General features: G+C 55.8%; 1 gene segment (V, D, J or C); it reads left to right on the plus strand.

The window, feature by feature from the left end:
* The first annotated feature begins 566 nt into the window (after positions 1–566).
* Positions 567–12,630, plus strand: LOC131478064 (Ig alpha chain C region-like). The segment is given in 4 exon segments: positions 567–602; positions 11,220–11,562; positions 11,694–12,032; positions 12,193–12,630. Coding segments are annotated over 4 exon segments (1,113 nt in total).
* The last annotated feature ends 6,986 nt before the right edge of the window (positions 12,631–19,616 follow it).

Genomic DNA, 19,616 nt, shown 5'->3' on the forward strand with positions numbered 1-19,616 from the left:
CAGACCAGGCCAGGCCACCCACGAGCGAGTGTCAGTGTGCGGCCATGAGCATAAGGACAAGCCAAGACCGAGGAGTTAGCGACCGTGCCTCTTAGGGACCGTGCCTCTTAGGGACCGTTCCTCTGTAGAGCAGCCAGGATGGTCCCAGCTCCTGTCCTGCCAGGTAGTGATTGCACAACCAGGTAGTGAGTGCACGGGCCCAGCACCTTGGAGGCCCCGCCTCACGTCTTCACACCTGAGATTTGCCCCTACTGCAACCCTGTGGGACAGCAAGGCCCAGGCTGGACAGGACTGGCAGGCCTTCTGTGTCTTGCAGGTGGCTGGGAACCCATCCCATGGGTGGTGCTGGATCAAGACAGCCTGGAGGAGACCCCCGGAGACAGCCTGTGGCCCACCACCATCACCCTCCTCACCCTCTTCCTGCTGAGCCTGTTCTACAGCACCGCACTCACCGTGACCAGCATCCGGGGCACACCTGGAAGCAAAGAGGGACCCCAGTACTGAGGAACAAATGGGGGTGCCCGGAGCTATGTGTACACAACCCGAGGATAGCATGTCCCAGTGTCATGACTGACTGGCTCTCGGAGTACTCCTGGCAGACAGTGAGTGGGCCTGGGCTCAGCGTGGGCATCCCGCAGGGGCAGGACCTGCAGATTCCACCACATCTGCCTTCTGTAGCCAGGACTGGGCAGCAGATCAAGCTGGCAAGGAACAAGCTGCTCTCGGGAACATCCTGCCTTTGCAGGATGGACGCCATTGCCCTTCAACAGCAGCTCCACAGCCAGAGAGCAGCCTCCAGGAGCAGCCGACCCGTCTCCACTCACCCATGCCCACTCCAATAAAGCCCTCCCTCAACAAACGTGCCTGGCTCTGGGTGAGGATGGGCCAGGGATGCAGCGAGGCAGCAGACTGACAGCTGCTGACCCAGCCAGCTCAGGGACTCAGAATGGGCACACCTGCTGGGCAAGACCTGGCCTGACCTGCAGGAGGCTCCAGTGGGAGAGGAATGCTTCACCAGGGAGTCCTCAGGCACTGCTGGTCGGGGCAAGGGTCCTGGTCCTGGTTGTGGTCCAGGCCCTGGTCTTGGTTACTAGGCCCTGGTTGGTTGCTAGCCCAGGTCCTAGGGCCTCGTCCTTGTCACTAGATCCAAGGCCTCATCACTTGGGCTTGGTTCTCTTCACTGGGCACTGGTCCTGGTCCCTGTGGTTTGGTCCTGGACTCTAGGCCCTGGGCTGGTCACTGGGTCCTGATCCTGGTCACTGGCTCTGGATAAGATCACAGGACACTAACCTGGCTTTAGGTCCATGTCATTGTCTCCTGGCTCTAGTCATGTCACTAAGCCCTGGTCCTTCTGTCTGACAGCTGAACTCGCCTGGATCTACTGCATTCTGTTTGGACTCCTGAGTTCTTTACAATCATCCTGTTCTGAGATTTGGGGATTTGTTTATTTTGTTTTATTTTAGGATTTATTTATTTTTATGAAAACGTAAGATCTACAGATAGGAGATTTAAAAAAAACAAACAGAGATGAACCGATAAGAAGCCAGGAGCAAGGAACCTCTTCCAAGTCTCAAATGTCGGTGCAGGATGCCAAGGCTTTTGGCCATCCTCTACTGCATGGCCAGACAATAAGCAGGAGCTGGAAAACAGGTACAACAGGAGAGACAAAACGGCAATCACATGGGATACTTGCACTTAGAGGCAGAGGATCAGCCAACTGAAGCATCATACCAGCACCCCAAATCCTGATTTGGACTATTCTAGGAAGTTACCTAGAGGAACCTGTCATGTTTGTGTGTGGCACTGCAGGCAGGATCAGTATCTGCCCTAAACTTCTTTTAAGAACGGACAAGAGTGACGGGGCTAGGGAATGGACTGGCCCAGGTCCAGGCTGTGTGAGGTGGACCAGGCCGTGTGGTCACCAGGTCAGGGTGCCAGTGTGCCTGGCACAGCAGCACCAAGGCTGTCGTGGGGTGTTTCCTGTTTTGCTCTTTCTGCAGAAGCTTCCAGTCACCCGCACCTGCTGAAACCCCAGAAACAGCCCTAGGCCGGCTGAGTCATCCCAGGAACAGCCCAGGTGTCCCAACCCGAGACCTCTCTGGCACAGTCACATCACACGCAGGCCTGGCCAGTGAGGACCCCACAGCAGGAGAAGGCCGTAGCACCCCCAGCCAGGGACAGACTGGACACAGCCAGCCAGGCAGGCCCTCACAAGCCTAATGGCTCAGCTCTGCCAGGACCAGCCTAGCTTCTGCCAGGGCCTGCTCAGCCAACCAGGGGTGGCCCAGTCAGGCAGCTCAGCCAGCCTGTCTCTGGGGGACAGAACCACAGCACAGAGGTCCAGAGGACCGGCTAGTCATCACACTTCCACTCTGCACCTCCCTTCCCCACAGTCAGGGCCAGACTGAAGGGCACAACCCAGGGCTCCAGACACCAGCACCACAGGCTGACCGCAGGACAGGCTCAGTAAAGGGAACAAAGAATGGTCTCTAGCCCAGAGCAGAGCAGAGGCTAGAGAGGGGAGACTAAGCATAAGTCCCACAGAAATACTGATCCCAGATCCCTCCAGAGGGTAGCTGAGCAAGTACCTGATCCTGACTGAGCCTGACTCCCTAAGAGGGGAGACTGACCCCACACTCAGGAGAGGACAGAACTGAAAAGAGGAAGAGACATAGAGACAGACAGAGGCAAGCAAGGAGAAGAGACAGGGACTGACCAAGTGGGAGAATCATGGGACATCAAGGGACAGGGAGGATCACTGGATGACCAGGCCATGGGCTCGGGCAGCAAGAAAGGCACCAATTAAGAGCCCACATCTCACATCCTCACCCAAGGCCTGGGTGCAATTCCTGGCTCCACTCTTGATCCAGCTTCCGACTCAGGCAGACCCTGGCAGCAGCAGGGACGGCCCTGTGACCTGATCCCTGCTACCCACGGGGCACTGCACTGACTCCTGTGTGAGCACCAGGGGTGAACCAGCAACGGGAGATCTCTCTCTCTCTCTGTTACTGGGTCACAAACAAAGGAGTTAATGAATAAATAGACAACCTTGTTTTTAGAGAGGAAAGAGACAAGAAGATATAGACATGGGACAGAGATCACTGGAGGGGAGGGGGCACAGACACTCACGGTCAGCACATCGCACCCCCACACTCACCTATAGCAAATCAAGTGAAAAGCTGGCAGCACCAGTGCCCACGCCGAGAAACTATGATGACATCAGCGAGCCGCAGGACAGGCATTGTAGGACCTGGGGAAACAAGAACAAACCAAAACCAAAGTTTCCAACTGCAGGAAGCAGCAGCGAAGGCAGAGCACAGTCGTTAAGGAGACACTAAGACAGCAGGCGGAGGATCAGTGAACTGAAGGTTTGGCTCCTGCTGGGGAGACTTGAGCTGCAGAGGACTGCAGAGGACAAGGAGACAAACGCCAACGACAAGCGGTGAGGAGCACGGCTGGCACAGAGGAGAAGCCACCACGAGCGGCCCACGCTCCGTTACAGAGTGCTTGGGCTCAGTGCCGGCTCCGTCTTCCCCTCCCGCTTCCTGCTGACATGCGCCGGAGAGGCGGCCCTGGGGACTGCAGTGCTCAGTCCCTGCGCGCTCCGGGAGACCTGGATGCACCCTGGGCTTCTGATTCCAGCCTGGCTCAGGCCTGGGTGCTGTGGGCACCCAGGTTCACTGGGAAGTGAACCTGACGATGAGAGAATGTTCTCTTTGTCTCTTATAATCCTTCTTCTCTCTCTTTCTCAATGACACACGTGCACACACACACACATAATAAACTAAAAATCAGACATCAAAACAGAGGCAACACAACTGACTCCACAAAAATACAAAGAAACTCTCTAAGGACTCGCATGAACACTGCATGGCAACAAACTGAAATGCCTGGAAGTGGAGGCATGTCTGATGCACACGGCCACCCCAAGCCAAACAATGAGAATGGAGGAAACCTCAACCAATGCGGCCACTGAAACTGCTTCGGTAACAAAAGGCTCCAACAACCAAAAGCTCAGGACACAGAGTTTACCGCGGAATTCTACCACGTTTTCTGAAAGAATGAATGCCAGTTGCTCTAAAACAAAATGACAGAGTGGGAAAGTCTTCCAGTTCACTGGATGACGTCAGCATCACCAGGATCCCTAAATCAGGCAATGACATTCACACAAAAATCATACACCCATATCCTGACAAACACGGATGCAGAGTTCTGCATCAGACAAATCCAGTCCAACAGCACCTCTGAAACCATGATCAAGGGCAGCTTAGCTCCGGAAAGCACAAGCCAACAACAACAACAAGACCCCAAATTCACAATGCCGACAAACACCACGTGATCATCCCCATCAACATGGAATGAACAATGAGATCCAACGTGATGGAGACAACAAGGTGGTGCTGGGTTAGGGCACAGGCCGCAGTGTCGGCGTCATTCTGAGCACAAGTCCAAGTTCAGATGACCTCCTTCTGGTCCAGTGCCTGCTGTGTGCCTGGGAAGACAGTGAGGATGGCCCAAGTGCTTGACCCCTTCACACAAGGGAGACCTGTAAGGAGCTCCTGGCTCCTGGCTTTGGTTTTGCCAGCCAGAGGCAATGTAGTCAACTGGGAATGAACCAGCAGGTAGAATCTCTCCTGTCACTACCTTTCAATTAAGTAAATAAAGCCTTGAAATTTTCAACATTCAGTGTCAGCATGTGAAGTTGCTACTGCTGCCTGTGACGCCAGCACACCATGTCCCACATGGGCACTGGTTCCCTTCCTGGTTTCGATCCAGTTCCAGGCAGCGTGCATGGGGGAGCATTGAGTGATCACCCCAGATTTGCTTCCCTGCCACCCACATGGTGACTGGGCAAACTTCCTGCTTCCTGGCTTCCAGCCCTGGCCACTGCATGGCAGACATCTAGGGAGACAGCCAGAAAACGAAAGACATCTCTCGCTAAAAAAATAAAAGTAGGGAATGCAACACCCGACCAGCACTCCTCCCACTGGTTTAGGTGAGGGACGAGTGTGTGATGGGCAGAGCCGGGGAGAGATGCGATACTCATTGGTTCCAATAGAGGTCAGGGCTCAGAAGAGAACCAACCCAGGGGTTAAAACCATCAGCTGATCGGAGTGATGGACGGTGGCGGGCACTGTGCTTACTAGTAGTACATGTAGGAGCCTGGACTGGGAATGCCTCAAAGTTTTTTTTAGGGGGATTCCCCTGAACAAAATGGAGGAATCAAAGCATTAATCAAAAAAAGATGGAAAATGGAGTAGATGAATCAACCACCTCAGCTTTATGCTTCCAGCGGAAAACTGGACAAGGGGAAACCCTAAGACGGACTATGTCAATCAGTGGACTCTGCACCAGCCTCATCATACCTGGACTGTTGCTGATGATATGTTGGAGCTTCTAATTGATCGAGGTGACGCTCTGCTGGCTCTGCCTTCAAACCTGAGAGGGCCTCCCTAAGAGGCCGTTGAACTTGAACTGGACAAGTGGGATGCTGGACTCTGTATGGTGTAAACTTTTAATTAGGGAATCCCAACGGAACTTGAGCTGTGGTTATGCATCAAGGTGAAGGAATTCATGATGGGGGAAGGGTTTGGGGTGAAGGGGGGGGAATCCCAGTACCTATGAAATTGTGTCATGTAATGCAATGTAATTAATGAATAAATGAATATTAAAGAAAAAATAAATAAATAAATAAATAAATAATTAAAGTCTATCACTGTAGAAAATAAAACTAACAAAAAGAAGGAGGAGGAAGGGTAGGATGATAATAATAATAGTAATAATAATAATAATAATAATAATAATAAAGACGTTAGTTCATGCACCAAAAAAATAAATAAATAAATAAATAAAATAAATAAATAAAAGTAAATAGGGCCTGGCGCGATAGCAATAGCATTTAAGGTCCTCGCCTTGAACGCACCGGGATCCCATATGGGCGCCGGTTATAATCCCGGTGGCCCTACTTCCCATCCAGCTCCCTCCCTGTGGCCTGGGAAAGCAGTCAAGGATGGCCCAAGACTTTGGGACCCTGCACCCATGTGGGAGACCAGGAGGAGTCTCCTGGCTTTGGATTGGCTCAGCTCCAGCCGTTGAGGCCGCTTGGGGAGTGAACCATCAGACAGAAGATCTTCCTATCTGTCTCTCCTCTCTGTATATCTGCCTTTCCAATAAAAAAATAAATAAACCTTTTTTAAAAAATAGATAAAAGTAAATAAAAACACACATTCACAATGAAAGTCTTGGAAAGAATTAGCTATGGATAAACAACCAGCATGAGCATAAGCTGATTGGTGTGACGGACGGTGTCGGACTCTGTACTAGCAAACTCGCACAAGAATCAGGCCTGGGATCATCTCAGATGAAGTTTCTTTGGAGATCCCTCCAACTGAACTGCTGATCTTAGAACCCCAACCATGAAGAGACTGTCAGCCAGTGGATTCTGAATAGGGTTCATTGCGATTGGAACTGAGACATTGGCAGCAATCCAGAACTGATGAACTATCAGAACTGTATGAGCAGGACCCTCAGAGCGCGCCTCCCGTTGGGGATCTGGGATGGGTGGGAGGTTGGGTGGGGCTTTTCCCTTTGTTTTTTTCCCTGACCCCAGATACAGGGTAAAATGACATTGATGTGGAAACAATGGTATTACCCACTTTCAAAAAAAAAAAAAAAAAGAATTAGCTATGGATCGAGCAGAGCTCTGTAACAAAGGCCAGGTGTGACACACCCACAGCCAGCATCACGTTCAGTGGAGGAGAGCTGGAGGCATTCCCCTAAGACCCAGAAAAAAACCACGGGGTCTGCTCTCACCACTTACTCCACACGGAACTGGAAGTTTCTCCAGAGAAATTACGTAAGACAGGGAAACAAGAGGTATACAGATGAGGAGGGAGAAGTTGCATCACCCTCGTAGGGAGACAGCATTGATTCCACACACTGAGAAGATCCACCAAGGGACACTTGGAACCAACAAACAAACCAACACCGGGGGGGGAGAATCCCAGACTCTATGTAATTACAACACAATGTAATTAATGAATAAATTTAATAAAAAAAAACCCACACAGGGGACACACACAAGACTCAATGGCCTCTGTAGACACCAACAATGACCTTGCTGAGAAACCTTACCCAAGAGCAACCCACCCTCTATAGGCCGTGTGCAGGAAATCAGCCCAACTTCACAAGGAAGATCAGGACAGACTGTCAGGAACCTGGAGATCTCAGAGCACAGGGGCCAGAGACCAAGGCCAACCCTGCGAGCACGGGTCCACAGAGGGAGGAACACTTGCTCTCTCTCTTCTTCTCTCAGTCTCTCAACTCTGACCCCTCCCGTTCAAGAGATTGAAAGAAGCAGAGCCAGCATGTTGCAGCAGAGACACTGAGTGCCCCAGACAGCAGGTATGCTCCCACAGTCCGGGCTTCACTGTGGGGGACGTCCCACCTTTGTCACTCAGAAACACACTGATCCAACAGTGACAGGGTCAGGATGGGCAGTGTGGGAGGTAGGATCACCAGCGTGAGGCTGACAAGTTGATGCCAGACTATAGAAAAGAGGCCCACACTGCTCCTCTTCCCTCTCTCTTGTCTCTCTCTTTTCTCTCTCTCATGTCTCTTTACTCTCCCTTCTCGGTATTCTCCCTTCCTCCCTCTTTTCTCTCTCTCTCTCTCTCTCTCTCTCTCTCTCTCTCTGCCTCTCTATCTCTCTGCCTCTCTCTCGGTGTACACACCGGGGAGACACTGCCCTTGAGCCAGGAAGACAGCCACCCCAGCAGGCTGCAGCTGCAGATCCCTACAACAATAGGGAAGACACTTGGCCAAAGTGATCATGTTGGGCATCACCACCTCCACGCACAGGACACTGCGCTCCCAGAACCAGGGCCATCCAACCAGGACCCCATAGCTACAGACTCTCCCCAGGGCCTGCCCATGACCAGGGCACCTTCAGGTTACCCCCTACTATCCAAGGCACAGATGAGGCTCCCTCAGACAGAAGACCCCAGGCCTCCCACTCAAACACATCGGGTCCCCTGGAGGAGTCAAGGCAGGTGTGTGTAGCACCTGCCCACTCACTACCCCCCTGCCAAAGAACGTGGGACAAGGCCCCACCAGCAGCATCCAAGGGACACAGGGATGGATGCGGAGAGCACAGGGCCACCCTGGACATTACACTCTGCCTGTGGGCACCGGACACAGACCCCAGAGGAAGCTCTAGCCAGAGGTGGGGAGGCAGAGCTACAGCTGCAGGCACTTCAGACAGGGACCCCAGCCACCTGTGGGGCTCACCAGGATGGGGCAACCCAGCCCAGTCTCAGGCTGCAGGAACACCAGGCCACTGTACAAAGCCTCTCCCTACCCTGACACCAACTCTGTGGCCCCATAGGCCTTCTCCAACCCTCCTGGAGACCACAGCCCTGCCATGCCCAGGGGCTACCCTCTGGCCTTCCTCTTCATATCCATTCCTGCCCCAGCCTCTCTGAGCCTTGGTGTCTACTAGGGTCTCTTTCCCTGCATCTCAACCCATATCACAGTGGTCCTGGGCCTGGCCACACAGAGCTCCAATCCCACCATGGTGCCAGGAGTCACAACGCAGGCCACACACAACTGTCCCCACCACAGCCAGGCCACAGACCAGACATCACATGCAGGTGAGCAACAGTGTCTTCCACAGCAGCAGGAAGTGGTGAGTGACCCCATCTTGGGGACCACAGACAGTCATGCAGCCCCTCCCCAACCTGCACTTCTCATCCAGCCCACCCACCCATGGCAAAGGGCCAGGACAGCCACACAGCTTTCCCGAGGAGCTGGACAGGCCCAGCTCCCTCTGCACTCAGCCCCTCTGCACCCAGCAGCCAGGGCAGCAATGACGAATCTGACACTGACACGGACCCACAGCACAGACCAGCTGCACCCCACCATGGGGGATGCTCCAGCACCCTAGACAGGTGAGTGCCCCAGGCTCTCAGCCACCGCACATGCAGTCTCAGCCAGGCTGGTCCGGAGCCTCCTGGGGTGGAGGAAGAACAGGCATGGACAGAGAGGGGAAGGAAGAGAGAGCACAGCCAGCACCCAGGCACCCAGGCAGGACACTGCCACGGGCCGGGCGGGCAGGGTCCAGCTGGGCTTGGTGGTCTGACCCAGCAAGCAGAGCTCGGTTAGGACAAGCAGAGTCACTGGTCCCGGTGACAGGAGCCCTGTGGGCTGACGTGAGACCTGGGCTGTGCTGAGACAGACAAGGAGAAGACATGGGGACACTGCAGAATAGCCAGCTGGACTGAACTGAGTCTTGCTGAACTCACATAGAATGCTGGGCTAGCTAGTTGGGCTGGGTTCAGCTGGCGGAGCTGGGCTAAGCTGGGCTGAGCTGGGCTAAACTGGGCTGAGTTGAGCTGGGCTGAGCTGGGCTAAGCTGTTCTGGTCAGGGTTGAACTGGGCTAAACTGAGCAGAAATGGGCTGAGCTGAGCTGACCTGGGCTGACCTGGGCTGAGCTGAGCTGATCTGGGCTAAACTGGCTGAGCCAAGCTGAGCTGGGCTTGACTGAGCTGGGCTGAGCTGAGCTGGGCTTTGCTGGGCTGGGTTGGGCTGATCTGGGCTAAGTTGTTCTGGTCTGGGTTGAGCTGGGCTAGACTGAGAGAACTGGGCTGATCTGGGCTGATCTGGGCTAAGCTGGGCTGGGCTGAGCTGGGCTAAACTGGCTGAACTGAGCTGAGCTGAGCTGGGCTTGGCCGAGCTGGGCTGAGCTAGGCTGGGCTGAGCTGGGCTAAACTGGTCTTGGCTAGGCTTTGCTGGGCTATGCTGAGCAGGGGTGAGCAAGGCTGAGCTGGGTTAAGCTGGTATGGGTTGGGCTGAGTTGTGCTGAGCTGCACTGGCCTGTCTGTGTTGGTTGAACGGAGTAGAGCTGAACTGAGCTAAGCTGGCTGGCTTAGACTTGGCTGAGCTGAGCTGAACTGGCTTAAGCTGACTTGAGCTGATTGAGCTGGGCTTCAGATGAACTGGGCTGAGCTGGGTTGAGCTGGACTGTGCTGGGTTGGACTAGTTTGGGCTGAACTGGGCTAGAATAAGCTAGACTGAGTTTGTCTGGGCTAAGTTAGGGTGAGCTGGGCCAAGTAGAGCTTGGCTGACCTGGGCTGGGCTGAGCAGGGCTGAGCTGGCTTGAGTTGTCTTGAGCTGGTTAAGCTGGGCTTGATGAACTTGGCAGAGCTGGCCTGAGCTGAACCGAGCTGGGCTGAGCTGGCCTGGTTGGGTTGGTTGAGCGGAGCTGAACTGGTTCAGTTGACTTGAGCTGGTTGAGCTGGGCTTCAATGAACTGGGCTGAGCTGGGTTGAGCTGGACTGTGCTGGGATGGACCAGCTTGGGATGGGCTGGACTGGACTGTTTGAGCTGAGTAAAGCTGAACTGGGTTGAGCTGCTTGGCCTAGGCTTGGCTGGGCTGGGCTGGGCTGAGTTGGCCTAAGCTGAGCTTTGTAAAGCCTGGAAACCTGTCATGATTAAGCCTGCCTGGGCTGATACATTTAGGGTTGGGCTGGGCTGGGCCAATCCAGGCTGGCTGAAATTAGCAGAATGTGTTCCTAATGTCTTTGGAACTGCCACCCTACATTTGGGCTCAGCTGAGCTTCCTGGGCTGAATTCAGTTGGAACACAGAGACCCTGGCAGCCAGGCAATACCTGTGTTCTTTAGGGCACAGCCTGCATCTCAGGCTCTGTCTGTCATCTCAGAGCCACATTCAGGTTCCTGGCAGGAGCTGCCCTACACTGTCCTCCAGGACATGGGGCCTGAGGACGTCCATGGCTGATGACGGCAGGTGGGAAGGCTGGGTGTGGGGTCCAGGCAGCAGTGGGCAGGGACCCTGATCACATATGGGAGGAAAGGACACAGGTAGGCAGGCTCTCGGCTCTGCTCGGCCTTCACCCAGTCCAGGTTGCTCTGTCCCTTCACATATCCTGGCCACAAAACCTAGGAGGGGTTTGCCTGTGCACCCAGAGGTGCCAGAGACCCTGGGAGCCCAGGACCTGTGACAGCTCAATGACCAAGCCAGGTGGAGAGGCACAGGGCCAAATAACCATGAGTCACCAGACAGCAGGAGTTGGCAGACAGTGCCAGCCCCAGATCCGTGGCCCCACAGCTCTGTGACCTGGGCTCGTCCTAGCCGCTCTGGCCAGGGTTCCACTGCAGAGGCTGGCAGGGCCCTGACCTCAGGGGCTCGTGGGGGTGCAGCCTCATGATGGTCTTGGTCTCACATCTCTCTGTGTTCCAGATCCTGAAGTCAGCCCCAGCGTCTTCCCGCTGAGACTCCCTCTACCTGACTGTGAAGGAAACGCGGTCGTCGGCGTCCTGATCCGGGGCTACTTCCCTGTGGGCCCTCTGAGTGTGAGCTGGAACGCCAGCGGGAACGTCACGAACTTCCCGCCTGTCCTGGCGGAGACTGACCTTGGGACCCAGTTCACCTCAAGCAGCCTGCTGAGCCTACCAGTTGATCAGTGCCCCAATAAAGGAAAAGTGCTCTGCACCGTGGACCATAACTACAACAACAGCCAGCAGAAGGCCGTGTGCTGCCCAGGTCAGAGGGCAGCTGGGGTGGAGGCCAGCCTGGTTATCTCCAGGCTACTGCTGGGCCGGAGTCTGAGGATGCAGCAAACGGGCAGCCCTTCCGGGGACGAGCACACTAACCCTCCACCTTCTCTCCTTCAGCGGATCCGTGTGCAAACTGCCGGTGCGGATGCCAAAACCCCAGAATCTACTTAGAGAGGCCGAACATCAAAGACCTGCTCCTCAACTCAGAAGCCAACATCACCTGCACGCTGAGAGGCGTGAAGAACCCTGCAGGGGCCGTCTTCAACTGGTCACCTGACACGGGGAACACTCCTGTGCTGCTTAGTGCCCAGGAGGACTCCTGCGGCTGCTACAGTGTGTCCAGCGTGCTGCCCGGCTGCGCAGAACTCTGGAACCAAGGGACACAGTTCACATGCACTGTCGAACACCCTGAGATAGAGGGCGGCTCACTGACTGACACCATCAGCAAAAACACAGGTGAGCCCACCACACACACCCCCAGACGCTGCCAGCTACCCCACTACCCTGCCCGCCTCCTCCCTACAGGCCTGGCCTGAGGCTTCGCCCCCATCCTCAGAGGGACCAGGAGGCCCAGTCCTGTCCTGCACGCATCCCTGACACCTCTGTCCCCTCGCAGGGAACATCATCCCACCCGAGGTGCACCTGCTGCCGCCGCCGTCAGAAGAACTAGCCCTGAACGCACTGGTGACGCTGACCTGCCTGGTGCGCGGCTTCAGCCCCAAGGACGTGCTCATCTACTGGCTGCATGCAGAAAAGCTGGTCCCCAGGGAAGACTTCCTGGTGTTTAAGCCCCTGCCAGAACCCAACCAGACTTCCAGCACCTTCGCCGTGACCAGCCTGCTGCGCGTCTCGGCCAAGGATTGGAACAACGGGGACAACTTCTCCTGCGTGGTGGGCCACGAGGGCCTGCCCGACAACTTCACCGAGAAGACCATCGACCGTCTGTCGGGTAAACCCACCCACGTCAACGTGTCTGTGGTCGTGGCAGACGTGGAAAGTGTCTGCTACTGAGCCACCCGCCCTGCCCTGAATAAACTGTGTGCTGGCCCCAGCAGCCCTGCGGGTCCTTGTGCCTGACTGTCTCCCTCGGGGGCTGCAGCCACGGGGTGGGGGCAGGAGAGCTCACCCCAGGCCAGGAGGTTGTGGAGGTCTCAGGCACTTCACCAAGCCCTCCAGAATGCTGTGTGAGAGAGTGTGAGAGGATGAGAGTGCATGTGTGACAGGATGAGCTGTGAGTGAGCCTGTGCAAGTGTGTCTGTGTGTGAACCAGCCTCTTGAATGTGTCTGTGGGAGTGTGAACCAGCCCGTGTGGATGTGCCTGTGGGAGTGTGAACCAGCCAGTGTGGGTGTGCATGTGGGAGATTGAACCAGCCAGTGTGGGTGTGCCTGTGGGAGTGTGAACCAGCCAGTGTGGGTGTGCCTGTGGGAGTGTGAACCAGCCAGTGTGGGTATGCCTGTGGGAGTGTGAACCAGCCAGTGTGGGTGTGCCTGTGGGAGTGTGAACCAGCCAGTGTGGGTGTGCCTGTGGGAGTGTGAACCAGCCAGTGTGGGTGTGCCTGTGGGAGTGTGAACCAGCCAGTGTGGGTGTGCCTGTGGGAGTATGAACCAGCTAGTGTGGGTGTGCCTGTGGGAGTGTGAACCAGCCAGTGTGTATGTGTCTGTAGGAATGTGAACCAGCCTCTTGGGTGTTCCTGTAGGAGTGCCCTGTGTAAGTGTGAGAGGGCCAATGTGTGTATGTGTGCGGCAGTAAATGTATGAGATAATGAGTGCCAATGAGTATGCGAGCGTGCCTTGTGAGGGAGCTGAGCATGAGTGTGATTAAGCAAATGTGTTAGTGTGAGCAAACATATGGATGAGTGTGCCTGTGTAAGTGTGTGACCCTGTAAGAACGTAATTTAGCAATGAGTGAGTGAGCTGCGTGGTAGGGGGGCCTATGGGAGTGTGCTGTACAGGACAGTACTGACACAGTCAGGGGACACACCACATGCCACCCCACAGTGACATACTCCGCATGTGTGCCCACGGGAACACGGGCTCATATCCACATACTCAGAGCCCACAGCCTACGCTCGTGTCCAGAAAGGCGAGGGGGCCTCCTTACCCAAATACCCAGTTTCACAAGACTGCTCCTGGTCTACCGAGATGGCCCTGTATATTCAGACACACACAGCTCACTGACCAATTCCACAAATCATGCCCACACAGCCCCTGCTCCCTGAAAACCCCACACTCAAGCTTCAATCCTGCCACAGCCAAATAGGAGTCAAACCAGAGGCCATGGGCAGGGCAAGGGACAACACCACTCACTCAGGCTCCTTCACAGCCTTGGCCCTGCTTGGTGCCCACAGGGCGTTAAGGCAGCAGTCCCATGACCCATGCAGGCACACCTGGCACTAGGACTTCCACAAGGGGGCAGCGGGTAACCTGCTCTTGTCTCTGGTACCTCTGAGGCTTCCCAGGAGATCTGGCTCACCCAGCCTCCTCTCTCAGAGCCCAGAGACCAGAAGCCCCATACACACCCCAGCCACTTGTCCCCAGAAGGTTGCATTACCAAGGGACATGGGCGAAGGCACACATGGGAATGTGTGCCTCACAGCAGTGACCAGCACCCTATGTGGCCAGGAACTGACCCACAGGAGCAACTTTCTAAAGAGATGGAACAGGGAGAATTAATAGATCCAGAGCGAGCAGGTACGACGATGGATCATGAGAGAGTGAATGATGTATGGATGGATGGATGGATGGATGGTTGGACGGATGGCTAGTAGGTGGCTGGCTGTCTGGATGGAAGAACAGGCAGGCAGGTGGGTGGATAGATCATGGATGGATGGATGGATGGATGATAGAAGAGTGATAGGATGGACATGTCCACGGAAGGACAGGTGATGGACGGATAGCTGAGTGGATGGATGGTGTACTAGAGAGCTGTGGATGATGGATGGATGACAGCTGGATGGGGGTCAGATATGTGGGTGGACTGACAACATGAGGACAGATGGACAGGTAGACAGACATGAGGATGGACGCACTGAGAGGTGGACAGATGGACAGGCTGTGGGGTAAGAGGAGGCAGGCACGCACAGATGGATGCAAGGATGCTTAGGAGACCAAGGACAGTTCTGTAGCTGGTGAAATGCGAGATGGACAGAGAGAAAATAGACTGAGAAATGACAGATAAACAGACATGAGTGATGAACCTCCATAGACACACAGGCTCAGCTCCCACGTAAGCGCAGACAGCAACGCCTAGCACCCTGGGCCAGCTGCTCGGCCTGAGCTGTGGCCCTCCCCCGGCCTCCCCGGCCACACTCCCTAGGAAAGCATCAGAGGCTTCGGGCCACACCCAGCCAGCCCTCACACACTGTGCCTCACACTCAGACCTCCCAGTCAGTGTTGGGTCCTCGCTGGACCAGACCAGGCCAGGCCACCCACGAGTGAGTGTCAGTGTGCGGCCATGAGCATAAGGACAAGCCAAGACCGAGGAGTTAGCGACCGTGCCTCTTAGGGACCGTGCCTCTTAGGGACCGTTCCTCAGTGGAGCAGCCAGGATGGTCCCAGCTCCTGTCCTGCCAGGTAGTGATTGCACAACCAGGTAGTGAGTGCACGGGCCCAGCACCCTGGAGGCCCCGCCTCACGTCTTCACACCTGAGATTTGCCCCTACTGCAACCCTGTGGGACAGCAAGGCCCAGGCTGGGCAGGACTGGCAGGCCTTCTGTGTCTTGCAGGTGGCTGGGAACCCATCCCATGGGTGGTGCTGGATCAAGACAGCCTGGAGGAGACCCCCGGAGACAGCCTGTGGCCCACCACCATCACCCTCCTCACCCTCTTCCTGCTGAGCCTGTTCTACAGCACCGCACTCACCGTGACCAGCATCCGGGGCACACCTGGAAGCAAAGAGGGACCCCAGTACTGAGGAACAAATGGGGGTGCCCGGAGCTATGTGTACACAACCCGAGGATAGCATGTCCCAGTGTCATGACTGACTGGCTCTCAGAGTACTCCTGGCAGACAGTGAGTGGGCCTGGGCTCAGCGTGGGCATCCCGCAGGGGCAGGACCTGCAGATTCCACCACGTCTGCCTTCTGTAGCCAGGACTGGGCAGCAGATCAAGCTGGCAAGGAACAAGCTGCTCTCGGGAACATCCTGCCTTTGCAGGATGGACGCCATTGCCCTTCAACAGCAGCTCCATAGCCAGAGAGCAGCCTCCAGGAGCAGCCGACCCGCCCCCACTCACCCATGCCCACTCCAATAAAATCACTCCCTCAACAAATGTGCCTGGCTCTGGGTGAGGATGGGCCAGGGATGCAGTGAGACAGCAGACTGACAGCTGCTGGCCCAGCCAGCTCAGGGACTCAGGATGGGCACACCTGCTGGGCAAGACCTGGCCTGACCTGCAGGAGGCTCCAGTGGGAGAGGAATGCTTCAGCAGGGAGGGAGTCCTCAGGCACTGCTGGTCAGTGGTCACCGGCCCTGGTCATGGTCACAGATCCCGGTCTTGGTTACCCTACCCAGGTCTGCTCCCTGACCTTGGTCCTGGTCACAGACTCTGGTCCTGGTCACCTGCCTTGGTCTTGGTTACTCTACCCAGGCCTGCTCCCTGATCTTGGTCCTCTTCAACTATAGAACTGGTCTGAAACTGCTCATAATTTTGGTTTCTGAGTCCCTTACGGCATCCCAAACCCTGAGTTTTGGTTTCATTTGTTTTAATTAATTGATTAATTAATTAACTTTTGAAGGTTTATTTGTCTGGAAACAGCAGATCTACAGGGATGACACAAAGGTCGTGCACACACTGGTTCACTCCCCATTTGGCTACAGTGGTAGAATATGAACAAATCCAAAGCCAGGAGCCAGGAGCCAGGAGCTTCTTTCAGGCTCCATCGCGGCTGGGGCAGGTCCCCAAGGCACTGGGCCCTGCTCTGCTGCTTTCCAAGAAAGTAGTGGCAGCTGAATAAACATTGCAGAGCAGGAGGGACACTGAAGGGCGCTGACACACAATGCCAGCACTGAGCGGCAGAGCATTGACCAACTGAACATTCATGCAAGCATGAATATTCAGTTTTGACAGGACTGAAAGTGACCTGAAGGATTGAGGAATTGTTCCTATTTCCCTGAGGGCATCTGAGGGGCATCAGTAACTGCCCTCAACTCCTCCTTGCAGGTCTGGACAGGATGGGCAGGGGCTAGGGAGCAGACAGAGGACTGGCCCAGGTCCAGGCTGTGTGAGGTGGACCAGGCCGTGTGGTCACCAGGTCAGGGTGCCAGTGTGCCTGGCACAGCAGCACCAAGGCTGTCGTGGGGTGTTTCCTGTTTTGCTCTTTCTGCAGAAGCTCCCAGTCACCCGCACCTGCTGAAACCCCAGAAACAGCCCTGGGCCGGCTGAGTCATCCCAGGAACAGCCCAGGTGTCCCAACCCGAGACCTCTCTGGCACAGTCATACCACACACGCAGGCCTGGCCAGTGCTCTGAGGCCTGGGCAGGGGCCAGCACATCCCTGTGGGGTCAGTGGGGACCCCACGGCAGGAGAAGGCCCTAGCACCCTCAGCCAGGGACAGACTGGACACAGCCAGCCAGGCAGGCCCTCACAAGCCTAATGGCTCAGCTCTACCAGGACCAGCCTAGCTTCTGCCAGGGCCTGCTCAGCCAACCAGGGGTGGCCCAGTCAGGCAGCTCAGCCAGCCTGTCTCTGGGGGACAGAACCACAGCACAGAGGTCCAGAGGACCAGCTAGTCATCACACTTCCACTCTGCACCTCCCTTCCCCACAGTCAGGGCCAGACTGAAGGGCACAGCCCTAGACTCCAGAGACTAACTCCACAGGCTGAGCCCAGGACACCAGGAAAGGCCTGCATCCCACATCAGGGCAGACTGGAAACGGGTGACTGAAAAAGATACCACGGGACATTACACTGAGCCAGGGTCCATCAGAACAAAGGGGGCCCTAGTCATGGCATGGTGTTGTTCATGGTCCGAGCCCTGGTCCTGGTCACTGAGCCCTGGTCCTGGTCATTTTGCCCTGGTCCTGGTCCTGGTCCTGGTCCTGGTCACTGAGCCCTGTCTTGGTCCTGGTCACTGAGCCCTAGTCCTGGTCACTGAGCCCTAGTCCTGGTCCCGATCCCTGAACCCTGATGCTGGTCCTAGTCATTAAGCCCTGGTCGTAGACAATGAGCCCTTGTCCTGGTCATTTTGCCCTGGTCCTAATCACTGAGCCCATCCTGGGCAATGAACCCTAATTCTGGTCCTCTTCCTGGTCACTGAGCTTTGATCCTCTTCCTGGTCTCTGAGCCCTGGTCCTGGTCCTTGTCACTGAGCCCTGGTCCTGGTCTGGTCACTGAGCCCTGACTTGGACCTGGTCACTGAGCCCTGGTCTGGGTCTGAGTCTGATTCCAGTCCTGGTCACTGAGCCATGGTCTTGACCCTGAACCCTGGTCCTGGTCACTGAGCCCTGTCTTGGTCCTGGTCACTGAGCCTTGGTCCTGATCTGAGTCTGATTCCAGTCCTGGTCACTGAGCCTTGGTCCTGGTCACTGAGCCATGGTCTTGCCCCTGAACCCTGGTCCTGATCACTGAGCCCATCCCGTTCCTGGTCCTGGTCACTGAGCCCTTGTTCTGGTCCTGGTCACTGAACCATGGTCTTGTCACTGAGACCTGGTCCTGGTCACTGAGCCCTGGTCCTGGTCCTGGTCCTCGCCCTGGTCACTGAGTTCTGGTCTTGATTCTGGTTGCTCTACCTTGGTCCTGGTCCTGGTCCTGGTCACCCTACACTGGTCCTGGTCACTTAACCCTGGTTTTTTAGTCAGACAATACAGCTCCTTTGAATCTGCTCCATTTTGGTGGACTCTGCATCCTTTGTACACATCCTGACCCCTGAGTTCTAACCAGCCTATGAGTTAGTCCTCAGGATACAGGGTGTCTCCCCATGTTCTTGCACACAACACAGGAAGTGTCAGTAACTGCCCTCAACTCCTCCTTGCAGGTCTGAACAGGATGGGCAGGGGCTAGGGAGCAGACAGAGGACTGGCCCAGGTCCAGGCTGTGTGAGGTGGACCAGGCCGTGTGGTCACCAGGTCAGGGTGCCAGTGTGCCTGGCACAGCAGCACCAAGGCTGTCGTGGGGTGTTTCCTGTTTTGCTCTTTCTGCAGAAGCTCCCAGTCACCCGCACCTGCTGAAACCCCAGAAACAGCCCTGGGCCGGCTGAGTCATCCCAGGAACAGCCCAGGTGTCCCAACCCGAGACCTCTCTGGCACAGTCACACCACACACGCAGGCCTGGCCAGTGCTCTGAGGCCTGGGCAGGGGCCAGTACATCCCTGTGGGGTCAGTGGGGACCCCACGGCAAGAGAAGGCCCTAGCACCCTCAGCCAGGGACAGACTGGACACAGCCAGCCAGGCAGGCCCTCACAAGCCTAATGGCTCAGCTCTACCAGGACCAGCCTAGCTTCTGCCAGGGCCTGCTCAGCCAACCAGGGGTGGCCCAGTCAGGCAGCTCAGCCAGCCTGTCTCTGGGGGACAGAACCACAGCACAGAGGTCCAGAGGACCAGCTAGTCATCACACTTCCACTCTGCACCTCCCTTCCCCACAGTCAGGGCCAGACTGAAGGGCACAGCCCTAGACTCCAGAGACTAACTCCACAGGCTGAGCCCAGGACACACTGAGACCAGAGCACCAGGATAGACATATTCCTCATACCAGGGCAGAGTCTGGAATGCACAGACTGAGCCTGGATCCCTAGAATTTAGTCTTAACCTAAATCACTTTGATGGGTAACTGAGCCTGGGTCCGTAGGAGGGATACCGATCCTGGGTCCGTGAAAGGGAAGACTGAGCATGGGTCCCTACGAGGGAAGACTGACCCCACACTCGTGAGAGGACAAAACTGAAAAGAGGAAGAGACAGGAATGGAGACAGACAGAGACAGACAATGAAAAGGGACAGGGACAGGACCAAGTGAGAGTCATGGGACACAGAGAGACAGAGAGGATCACTTGACGTCCAGGCCAGGGGCTTGGGCAGCAAGAAAGGCACCAATTAAGAGCCCACATC

This window comes from Ochotona princeps, chromosome 26 (assembly GCF_030435755.1).
Source record: "Ochotona princeps isolate mOchPri1 chromosome 26, mOchPri1.hap1, whole genome shotgun sequence".
Taxonomy (NCBI): Eukaryota; Metazoa; Chordata; class Mammalia; order Lagomorpha; family Ochotonidae; genus Ochotona; species Ochotona princeps.